The sequence below is a fragment of the Vidua macroura genome, chromosome 1, assembly GCF_024509145.1.
Source record: "Vidua macroura isolate BioBank_ID:100142 chromosome 1, ASM2450914v1, whole genome shotgun sequence".
NCBI classification, from domain to species: Eukaryota; Metazoa; Chordata; class Aves; order Passeriformes; family Viduidae; genus Vidua; species Vidua macroura.
In genome coordinates this window covers 35,754,935-35,766,666 of record NC_071571.1, presented here as the reverse complement: position 1 = coordinate 35,766,666, position 11,732 = coordinate 35,754,935, and the positions used below count along the sequence as shown (strand labels likewise).

Sequence of the window (11,732 nt, the reverse complement as noted above, 5' to 3'; positions counted from 1 at the left end):
AAGGACTGCCTAAAAAGCAACACTCACAGGTGTTTACCACAGGTTAAATGCTTCATTTTGTACCACACAGAATAGAACTCACTACTAGCAAGATCCTAACATTAGGGCACACAGTCTGTAACTAGACACTAAAAGAGCTTAGCACCTTCTAAAACTGCTCCTAACCCATACAGTTTGACATTTAAAAGTGCAGGCTCAAGATGTGACATTTACTATGCAAACTGTTTTCATCCCGCCCCATCCCCACTTTAATTTTATAATGACTAGAAAATAAATTAAGTCCCTAATAATTCAATGAAGTGCAAGTGTAACGGCGTTCTTGTTCAGAGCTCTATTGACTTTTACGGGATGCTATACGTACGTAGATTTCATTACACTCACAGTGCAGAAAGAGCATTTTGAACTGGTTAAAACAAAAATCCATGTAGAATGCATGTCTTGAAGACTTCTATTTAAAAGAATGCTTTTAAACAACCATCACCATCTTCTCTTTTTCCCCGCAACAGAACAAAAAAGCACATTTTGATCTCCGGAGATTTCACTTGTTTTTCTTCAAATTTATTAGCTTCTGTAATTATATAGTCCATTTTATTGTTAAATCAGAAACAGTAAGAGAACACTCTAGGTTGGTATAGTCATTTTACAATGAGCATATCAGCTACAATACCTTTACCTAATGTTGTCAGAAAACCAAAAAAGATCAGAACAGCAATTGATTTATTTTTTGACAAACCTGCTTATTGAGATATCACCTATTCTGTAAGGAAGAAAATACTCAAAAAATAAAAAAGTTAAAATTCAGTTAAAAGCTTTACTTGTTTGGGAGCAATCTCATAAAACTCTTTTTAACATGAGCACTTCACTTCACAAAATGAAAAACTATTTACATCATTTTGCTTGCGGTTTGGTCACATTATCTACACACATTTGCAGAAGATCTTAGGCAAAATAGGTATGTATCTTCTTCTGACATAGGCTATCAGATTGATTGCACATTTTCCTTTTACATAATGGCTCTCCTATAGTGCACTGAAGTCAGTGATCACTGTCTAATTACATTCTCATTTTAATTTATGGCTCAACAATAAAATCAATACCACTTCAAACCCAAATATCCAAGCGGCTGAATTACATATAGTGTGAAACATGTGGATTCCACTTTTTTAGACCTGATTTTCAAAAGAATGATATATCTCACTAGCACAATTAACAAACTGTGCAAAGAAAGAAACAACCTTTGCATCCAATTGGTTTGAAAATCAAGGCATCTTGCCAAATTCTGTCAACTGATTTCCTGCTAGTTGCATCTCATTTAAAAAAATGTTCATTTCCTGATGGCACTACAATGAACTTTTCAGCACGCAATTACTGAATTACAGTATCTTTTACATATATATGTTATATTTAGGCCAATAATGTAATTTCCATGTTACACAAAATCATTGCCTTCACAAGCAGAGTTGCTACATACATTCACAGTTTCAATAGATTGTAATTAGCTTCTCCAGTTGTGCTTTAAAAATTCTGAATATTTTCCAACAGTAAGTGCAAAGCAAATGTCCTATGCAGCTACAATTGGTCACAGAGTTATAAACTCCAAAATTACGAGAAGAGCCTTCTCTCATTCTCCATTTTCATCACCTGCTTTTTCAGGTATGACCTCCAGACTTCGACGAGGCTTTGAGATTTCTGCATTTTCAGTGCCTGGCTTATTAAGCCCACACGAAAGAGTGGCATAATGGATTTGCTTTAGATTCTCCAGTGCTTCATTTTTAGCATATTTGAGAAGATCAGCTTGTCCCTGTAAGGAAAAAAAATGCAGTTAGAATACACATTTGATAACAGCATTCTCTTCTCTTTTACCCTTCTGCTTGTTAAAAGTATAGTTGTCCTGCTAAAAAAAAAAAATCAAAAAATCCAAAAGAAAGACCAAAAACCAAACCAACCAATGAAACAAACAAAACACTCCTCAAAAACCAAAACAAAACTCAAATACTGATAATTTAGTGTTAGAAAGAATCAAGCTCTTTGTTTTCTCTGAAGCCAATCAGTGGCATCAGCAAAGGGGTAGGGGTAATTTCTGTCCAACAGTTTTCAAGAAAGTAATCTGTGCTGTATTTTTAATCCATGTGGACTATAAATGTTTCTGCATAACGAAAACTGTGACGATTGATTTTAATACCTCAGGGAGCCATTTAAAACTTTCCTGTTTTTTTTGGTTCCTAGGGATTTTTTTTTCCTTAGCGATGTGATTCACTCAATAGGAGGATGGTAAAGGACCAATGCTTGTCAATGCATGAAATATGAAAACACAGACTGGTGAGCAACACATAAAAAGGACAGTGATGACAAAGACTTCACAAGGCTGTCTGCAGTTCAGCACTATCGCTATCCCTCTTCAGAATTATAGAATCATTTCGGCTGAAAAAGCCCTTTAAGACCATCAGGTCCAACCATTAACCTAACACTGCCAAGTCCACCACTAAACCACGTCCTTAAGAGCCACATCAATCTTCCTCTTCATAGCAATTAAGTTATAAGCAAAGCTGTAAGAGAAATTGTCCCAGGCTTAGGTCATTTGGCTCTTGTTCTACAGTCCTCCATCTCTTCATATTGATTAAAGCCCTCTAATAGCAACAGCTCTCACTGGGAGACTGTGGACAGGCTTCCCTGCAGCTGGTATCTGCCTACCCTGCCCACTTGCAGCAAATGAGCGAGCCTATAGCACATGGTGAGCATGTCTGTCTTACTGGTGGACACAGAGAAGTTCAAAAACAAAAGCAGCAAGTCTGCAAGGGCCAAAGTGATTGTGCTGTGCCCATGCTCCTGAGAGAGAACTGCTCCACAGCTCACAGGAAAATACCTGAAGGAGAGAAATGCATACCTGAAGGAGGGAAATACACATACACACACAAAAAAAGTCCAGGTACTGTAGTTCCTTGGGACTGCCAGTACCAGTGTCCAATAAGGTATGAACACTGACTGCACCTTCTCCTGTCCATCCTAGGTAAATTCTGTCTCCTGACAGATATTTCTCTTGAAGACATGCTAGTATCTCTCCCAAAGATAATACGTTGCCTCTCCTCTGCCAAAAAAGGTTGAAATGCACCTTTACCTCTTGAATTTAAAAATATAGGAGTAGAGATAGAATAGCAGACAGACAAAAACATGTGTGTAGTACAAAAACATGGTGTAGTACTTCTGATGCATATTTAGCAACTCAGAACATAAATACTATCCAATGAAATGAGCAGAATTATGTACTTGAGACACACAAATTGAAAACAAATTTTACTTTCTTCAAAGAAATAATGTCCCCCCTCCCCTCACCCAAGATCGTAAAAGCCAAAGTCTTTTTTTTTTGATCACCAGAGAGGAAAAAATCTAGAATGTCATCAATCATAGCACAAGCTTCAGTAATATTTTCTTCTAAATAAAACCAGGGCTACTTTTTTAAAACTTCACTTACTTTTTTTCAAACTAACAAACAACTAAAAGCTAATTTAAAACACTCCAGCACACTAAATGAGTCATATTTGGAGTGCATCTGTTTCTAGCCCAAGTTCTGGTTTACATGGATTAGTAGACTATAGTTCTGGAATTTTAATCAAGTTGTTTATTACAGGCAGAGCTGCTAGCAAACAGTCTATTAATAAGGTTGCCCAAAACTCCTCAGTTAAAAAAATACCCTGCTTTCAGTTACTTATATGCTTGCCAAACTTTAACTACTGAAGCTGATACTTTCTACGTAGGATTCTTGCCATTGGCAAATTTGGCATATTGTATTATTATTTCAGTTTAATATTATTCTTTAACCTCATCCATATGGTTCATTCAGTTCTGAGAATAAAGATGGGGAATTGCCATCAGAAGTTTGTTAACAATCTTCTATACTTCCCTACTTTCACTTTGGGTAGGGACTTGTAATTGACTACATGGCAGTAGATCCAAGTTATGAGCTTTTAATAAACAAAAATCAGATTCTGAATGTGGTTAGTACAATCACTGAGGATTCCACTCTTGATCATCCTTCATCTCTTGACAGCTCCAGCAATGTGGCAAGACAGTATTCCATTTCCACAGAATAATGAATGTGCCTTAGGAAAAAAGTTGGGTTTTTTTTCCTGCATGGCTTCTCCAAGCCACCAACATTGGGTTGCCAATGCCAGCAGTGCAAAAGCCAGACTAGAGGGGAGGAAAGAAGAGCCTGAGACAGACTCTGGAGAAGAGGTGGATGGGGAAAAGGAGGGTGCAATCTCTGGGACTGACCTGGCAAGAGGCCTAGGGCTGCTGAAAGGGAAGCTGGACTGCATTATACAAGGCAGATGCTAGATCTTACTGCAAGAGGAGATTGTGAAACACACAATGTGACAACATTAAATTTGGATCTGACAGGTGAGTAGAGAAAGGGAAAGATTGAAGCAACATTTGGGATTGGAATACAGAAAGAAAATAGATGACAAAATTCACCACATTGAAAATAGCCTGAAAATTATATGCAAGTAGAAGGACTAACAACTCAAAAAAAGTGAGAGATTGGTAATGAGAATAAAAGCTGGTGAGAATGAAAAACAAAAACAATGAGCAGGAAGAAGGCTGCTGAATGCAATAAATTTGGTGAGGTGATGAGAAAATGAAAATTAACACTCATTGGGAAGGATCTCTAGAGGTGGCAAGGAGGAAGAAGAAAATATTAGGCACCAAGTGGGAACGGAATAGTGGATGTAGGAAAGTGGGGAAGAAGGAATCGGGGGTTAGCAGGAATGGCTGGTTTTCAGCAGGGAACAATCAGGGAAGATGAACTTCAAAGACCAAAGAGGATCTAGGATAAAGCCTGGTTTATTGCAGACAAAGTGTTCAGACTAAACACTGTTGACCAAGTGGTATCACGTTTAGACCAGGATGAAATAGAAAAATGTATCAGTGCTCATTACTCTCTTCTCCAATGCTCAGAATTTATTTCAGAATGCTGTTGAACTCAGAAAAATGTTTGTAAAACCACCTGTGTTGCCATTATCTGCTGATATATCTTGATCTCAAGATAAAACACGAGCCAACCACTACTACCAAAAATGCCATGAGCTCAAGTGAGAGAGCTCTGCACAATTCACATGAAGTGCCCAGTTCTGTTGATATACCATCATGAAGACATATGTTGGGGAAATGAAACAGCATGGATGAGGTTAAAGAGCATCTCAAAGATTCATGCTGCAGTCACAGTGAACACCATTGAAAAGTAATACAATGCATCCGAAAGGCAGAAAATTTAAAAAGTCATCCAGATCTGGAAAAAAACTGCCATCACACACTCAATTAAACAATCACAAAGACTTTCTTTCTAGTTAGGTATCAAGTATCTCTTTTCCAAGGGCTCCCAAGATTCAGTTTGAATTCTTTTTATTTTATGCATCCTAATTTTCACAGTAGATGCTGTTGACTTAATAGGAAAGTCAGCTGACTGCAAGGTGGAACATGGGAATCTCTCAGATCTGTGGACTACTCAGGGGTCTTTCAACTTCTCAGCAGACCCAAATGACTGTAGCAACTTGCTTTGATAAAATGCATATTGTAAAGTCAATACAAGAGACCTTCAAAGAGCTCAAATTTTAGGCAAGCAGATTTATCTTAAGGGAGTCCCAAAAAATACACATTCCAAGAAACACAGGTGGTTTGCACAGAGAATTCAATGCTGGGATCTGAAGCAGTTGTAGAAGCAAACCAGTGTGTTTCTTGCTGTGTGGAAGGGCTGTCTTCACCAGGCTTTCATCTCAGATTAAGTCAAAATGTAAATTAATTTAGTCCTTAGTGTTGTCTGGCAAACACACCAAAAAACTTGAATTGACCTCCAGCACTGTGGTTAACAGGCAGCTTGTGGTAATTCCTAACTGGGAGCAGGATGGATCTAGGCCTTGCAGAGCACTGGGAGAGCGCTCTCACCTCACCGCAGCACATGGCAACCACAGCTCCCTTTCCTTCACCATGGTTAAAATCCACTTACAGAACTGAGCACTATGTAACTTGAATATTTCCTGTTTACAGACTACAGAAAAAGTTGTTTTCTAGGCAGACATGGAAAAAGACCTTAAAGAAGTCAAAGAACAAAACTGATATTCATTCAAAAGCTTTTAGTAAACAGCAGCAATAAAGAATATGGATTAATCTGGAAGCCTAACTCAGCACCCTTTAAATCTCTCTGGCCCAATTTGTCCATGTCATCTGGTCTGGTTTATTTTTTCTTAAATCAGTGCTAGAAAAATTCTGTTTGTTTTGAAACTTTGGGCTAAGAGGCAGTGTTTTTATATCATAGCTCCATAACAGTAACTGAAAACAAATCTAAAATGGCTCCTATCAATTCTTGAACATCCAAAATGAGGTACCATTTCAGAGTCAGTCAGATAGACTGACTAGAATGTCTCAGCACAGCTACCTTCATAAGATGTTATGTATTCACTTATGATTTTTGATTAACTGTTTCTTCACTAGGTGTGTGAAGCTGAAAGTTCACACTGAAAGTAAAATTGCACAGGTGACATTTACAATAACTGCATGAGCATTCCCCCCAAAAATCCCAAGAAACTCTGTAATTAATGATTGGTCTTTACCTCAGGATCTGTAACCCAAAGCTCCTATCAGGAAATTTAAGAAGCCACTATTCCTTTCTCAAAGTGCTCGTCAGAGTGCAACAGAACATTGCTTTGAGCAACCTGGTCGAGTGGGAGGTGTCCCTGCCAATGGCAGCGGCATTGAAACTGATGACCTTTAAGGTTCTTTCCAACCCCAGACATGCTACAAAGTTCCATGCCCAGCTGACGTGCTCTGAGTGCATTTTGGAATCAGGACAAAAGGCCTTAGCTTCCTAACTTATAAAGAAGGGGTTAATAAGGAGACAAAATCCCATCGGTCCAGCAACATCAAGAGACTAGTAGCTTCAGATATTTAAACTGAACTGGGATGTCTTCTGAGGACCTACAGGACCAGCCAGCAACTCTCAGAGGCTTTATGAATGCTCCATGGCTGCTGGAATTCACTTGGAGATTTGACTGAAAAAGTTCAGATTAAAAAAAGTAAGAAGCTGCAGTCCTGTAAGTGCTTGAAATGTTCAATTTATAAATACATTTTTTAAAATACTGTAGGTGCAGAACTAATGCTATTACAGGGATAACAGATGCCATGGACTGCATGCCTTGCAAGAGAAAGTAATGCACATCATATAATGTGACAGGCCAAAAAGCTCACAGTCAACAAGAAACATCTAACAAATGCTGAAGTTAGGAGTCCCACCTTCATTCCAAATATTTCCATTGACCTCTCCCTTTGTGTTTAGAACAGCTCTTCATTGCCAAGACTAATTTACAGTTGCTGTTATCTTCTTCCTATGGGCATCTCAAATTCTGAGCCTTATACAGGGTTTTTCTCAAAGTTTTTCAATGCCAGATAAGTCCATAAATTTTTACAATAGGTTGTAGGCATCTCCTGCAACAGCACTTAAGAGTGATTTTCCTTCTACAACAGCGTATTTTGGCAGAAAATGTGATTATCTATGTTTAGAAAATATGAATTCTATCAGCCTGAGAAGTAACAATAAACAAATTATTAGCAAATAACTGTTTAATTGAAAGAGATTAATATTCTAGCATTTTACAATCTCTGAAACAGGTAACAGACCAAATTTACTCCAAGTGATGTTGTGAAGTTAAATATCTCTGTGTACATATATGGGGTGAATAAGAATGGGCATGTGTGCATATACACATACACAAATTGGATGGAAGTATTTCAGCTAAATTCAAACATACTATACTACTAATAAATTTGGTGACGTGGCTTCAAATTAAGAAAAATTAAATCCTTTAAAGCAGTAACTGTAATGTATGTACATGCAAAACACATAGAGATACCTCATAACCATATCAGATGTTCTAAACAAAGTTTCCCTCGAATTAAGCTGTCAATTTTGCTATTTTATCAAACTTTCCATTGCATCAACTGCAGTCAAAATGTCCCAACTGAAAGAGAACAATCAATATGTATCTCGAGGGTAAAATGCAGCTTGATCAGTTTGGAAAATACATTAGCCACACCATGTGAGCATGCCATGAATCCTCTGTGCAGGAGCTGAGGATGGCACTCATGTAGGATTATTTAGTAAGGCTGTTCAGAGCCCCACAATCATTTCTAGATCATAGCTAAGAGTCCACATATTTATTGTGCATTTCCACATTCATTTTTGTACTATTTGAGAAGGAAGTTAATTTGAAGAAGGGAGGGAATTCAACACATAAAAGAAATCCTTAAAGTGGTTCAGATTGTTGCTCTTCTGCTCAATTTCTACTCAAATGTGTATGTTCACTTTTCATCCCTGTTCTCTCATAGCTTTTTGAGAACTGGCAATGGAAAGAGAGTGAGATCGAAATTATGATTGCAGATCTTTTTCTCCAGACAGGAAGTGTAGTGTCTTAGAAACTGTTTAACTTCTGTTTAACTATATGACACAAAAGTATGGTTATAGCCCACAGTTAAAGAGTTTGGAGTGGAAAACCTCAGTGTGTGTCACTTCAAATAAATTTCAGCCTTTATCTTTCTGTACATGAGCAACAGCACTTAGCAGATATGCTATCTGAACTGCAGTACCTGTAAATAACTTTAAAGATGTTCTGTAATGCCTCCTGTTAAAGTTTCAACAACAGGATGCTTAAAATTTCGCCAATTTTTTTAACTGAAGTATTAATTATGGGACAAATTGTACCTTCTAAAAGAAAGGATCTTAATCTCTGAGTAGAAAAATACCACCCAATGAACGTTGAAGAGATTTTCTCAATAACCTCTTCAAAAGGAAGGCCTTATAACTTCATAATTATGCTAATCCTAAGGACATGTATACAAGCCCTTCAGTGCTCCTCAGAGCCAGACCTACCATGTGGCTTCTCCAATTCCTGGCGAACGCAGAAATCACGACTTCACATTTCAGTCACTCACCAACTGCAAACCTCGCCCCCCCCCGCCAACCCTTATGCTCAGAATGTAAAGCAGAGATGCAAAGCAAAGGTACTGCTGTTTCAGGAAGCTTTAAAATAGATTTGCCTATCCAAGCTGGTATCTGACACCTTTGACAGAAAAAAAGGGATAAGAATTTACTTCTTTGACATTCGCCCAAAGCCACTGAACTAACTCTTCTCTATCCTCTCGGAAACACAGGACTGATACATGACACATCCCATACACTGCCTTCAGGAAACTCTGTTCTGACAGAGGAAATGTGATATTCTGGTCCTTTACCTATAAGGAGAACCTGCATGCATATTTTTAGAATGTATTAACTGTACATGCTGTAGCAAATTTCACCACTTTTTGACTCTCCCCCGCATTGGATTTATGCAGTATAACACAAGAGGGATTGGAGCACCAAGCGACCTCATGAAAAGCTTAACAGTTCAAACCAACATGGAAAGCTGGAGAAATACATATGCATTACTGCTTTTCTGTCATAGTTCACTGTAAGAAGAGGCGGTATGGAACTGTATTTTCAAGAAGAGCTAAAAATAAAAACTAGGTGGGAGAAAATAATTTTCTTTATAATTAAAACAGACTTTATAGTTTAATGTAGTGAAGAAGTATTTGATTGAGTGGGAGAGAAGAACTCATTAGTGGATGCAAACACCAAACTTGAATAATTTGAGCTAGAGTTGAGGGAATAAATTAAGGGAGGCAGTTTTGCTATCTCCACAAATTTTTATATACTCTGCTGAGATCAAAGATCACCAATAAGAAACCTGAACTGTTCCATGTTCTAGTTTCCTGAAGGTCTCTGGCTGAAAGCTTTTCTTATACTTCACCATTTACTCTTTTGTCAGAATGTAAGCAAATTTGCTCAACAAAATGTCAAGAGAGTCTCCAGCTTATACAGGCAATTTATTCCAGCCTGGATTATGAACATAGTTTGCGTCTACCATTAATCACTGACTGCAGCAGTAACAGCTTCCCTCTTGTTTTTCAGTAACTGCATTAACCTTAACACTTATTCCCCATTCAAATCACAAAACAGGGTTTAAACAATGGCATAGCTGCCTTCCAGTCTGAGCCACTTTGCAAAAGTCAAGACTCATTGTTTCAGCCAGGTATTAAAGATTACCAAGGATCCTGCAATGTTAAAAGATTGCAAGAAGAAAATGTCAGACAAACCAAATGAAATAAGCTTCCATAACACTACAGAAGAATAACAAGTCACATTGTTATTCTTCTGTAGTGTTATTTCACTGTTATTTCTGTAGTTGTTTCAGGTTATATAAACCAAACTGATTATAGAAGTGAATAAATCCAGTTGAACTGTGACACAGAGTAATGACCAGTAACAATATTAGAATGACAGTTCTGAACAGAAAAATGCAGTAACAAACTAAAGGAAGACACATTACCTTTAAAATTGTAATGTTCCATGTAAAACTTTCTACTGATTTTTGTAGTTTTCTTTCTTTTAGGCCTTCTCTTGCTCCTATATTGTGCAGGTTTTCATGAAACTCCATTGCTGTAGGGAATAAAAGAGGGACAAATATAGTATCTGTTTTAGTGCATTTTTGTGATCACAGAGATAGCAAATTGAAACTAATAAGGCAAAAAGACAGTGATAAAGCTTCAGAAATTTTATTCTTCAAGCACAAATCTATCTGATGTAGTAAGATGCAATGTTATACAACATGTCAATATATACACATCTCTCTAAATCAAAATCCACTGAAGCACCTGTTAGGTCATTGCTATACAAAGATGGAGCCCAGCAATTATTTCCTATAGAAATATAATCTCTAAGCACAACTGAATGTGTTGTACCACATGTAAAAACCTTTTAGTAGTTGCTATAGGATGGAAACAGCAATTTCATTAACTACTCTAGCCCAATAAATTTATTTTGTGCCTTCCTCTTTTATGCATTTACATCACAGTTGTCCAGCTTACAGTTTATATGGCGGAGTTTGCCCAGAAAATAAAACACTTAACCTTATCCCACAGAATAAAGGAGTAACTGTGAAGGAGGAATGCCAAGTGAACTTGCCAAGGAATGCCAACGACATTTTACCACACCATGTAAACTACTGCGTCCACAAAACCTGTATCTGACAAACTCCAAATCAAAAATTATTGGTAGAATTCAGATTAGCTTGATCTAAGCACTGTGCAGACCAACCAAAGTTTGTTTTTACACTGCACAGATAGCAAAAACATAATTTGCTTTCCATGCTGCTGTTACAAGCCACATAAAAATAAACTTCAAAGAGTTTCCTTCAAATAGGAGAAGTCAAATATCCTTCCATGGGTACACAGAGCAACCTAACATAGATTGCCTAACATGGATTTCATGGATTATGAAAGTCATAGCTCCCAGGATCTCCATCTATAATAATGTACAGGGTATTTTGAAGTCAAAAGTTGCCAAGTGGTTGTGACATACACCTATGAATGTAATAGTTAAAGCACAAATTATAATCTTAACTATGTTGGTTGTGATCTTCTATTTGCCCAGTGAGTGTATGTACTTCTAAATTTACATGTACTTTATTACCATGAATAAGCACATAGACTTGGGTTGGCTGTCAATGTGAGAGAAGACTGGCTTTTAAGGACATTATCTCTTCTTCATAATCTCTCTATCCTACACTCATGTCTCACTAAAAGAAAGAGAGATGACTGAATGTTTTCATTGTACACTCCCTTACCTTACTCCCACATATACACACATA

General features: G+C 37.4%; 1 protein-coding gene across 1 annotated transcript in view; it reads right to left on the bottom strand.

Annotated features, from left to right (window-relative positions):
• Positions 1-536: 536 nt before the first annotated feature.
• PLCL2 (phospholipase C like 2) overlaps positions 537-11,732 on the bottom strand; it is a 100,245-nt gene continuing 89,049 nt past the window's right edge. The window contains exons 6-7 of the mRNA XM_053978033.1: positions 10,413-10,522; positions 537-1,801 (exon numbers count right to left, since the gene is read on the bottom strand). Of these exons, the coding sequence (XP_053834008.1) occupies positions 1,622-1,801; positions 10,413-10,522 (290 nt within the window). The 3' untranslated portion in view covers positions 537-1,621. The remainder of the gene's footprint in view (positions 1,802-10,412; positions 10,523-11,732) is intronic.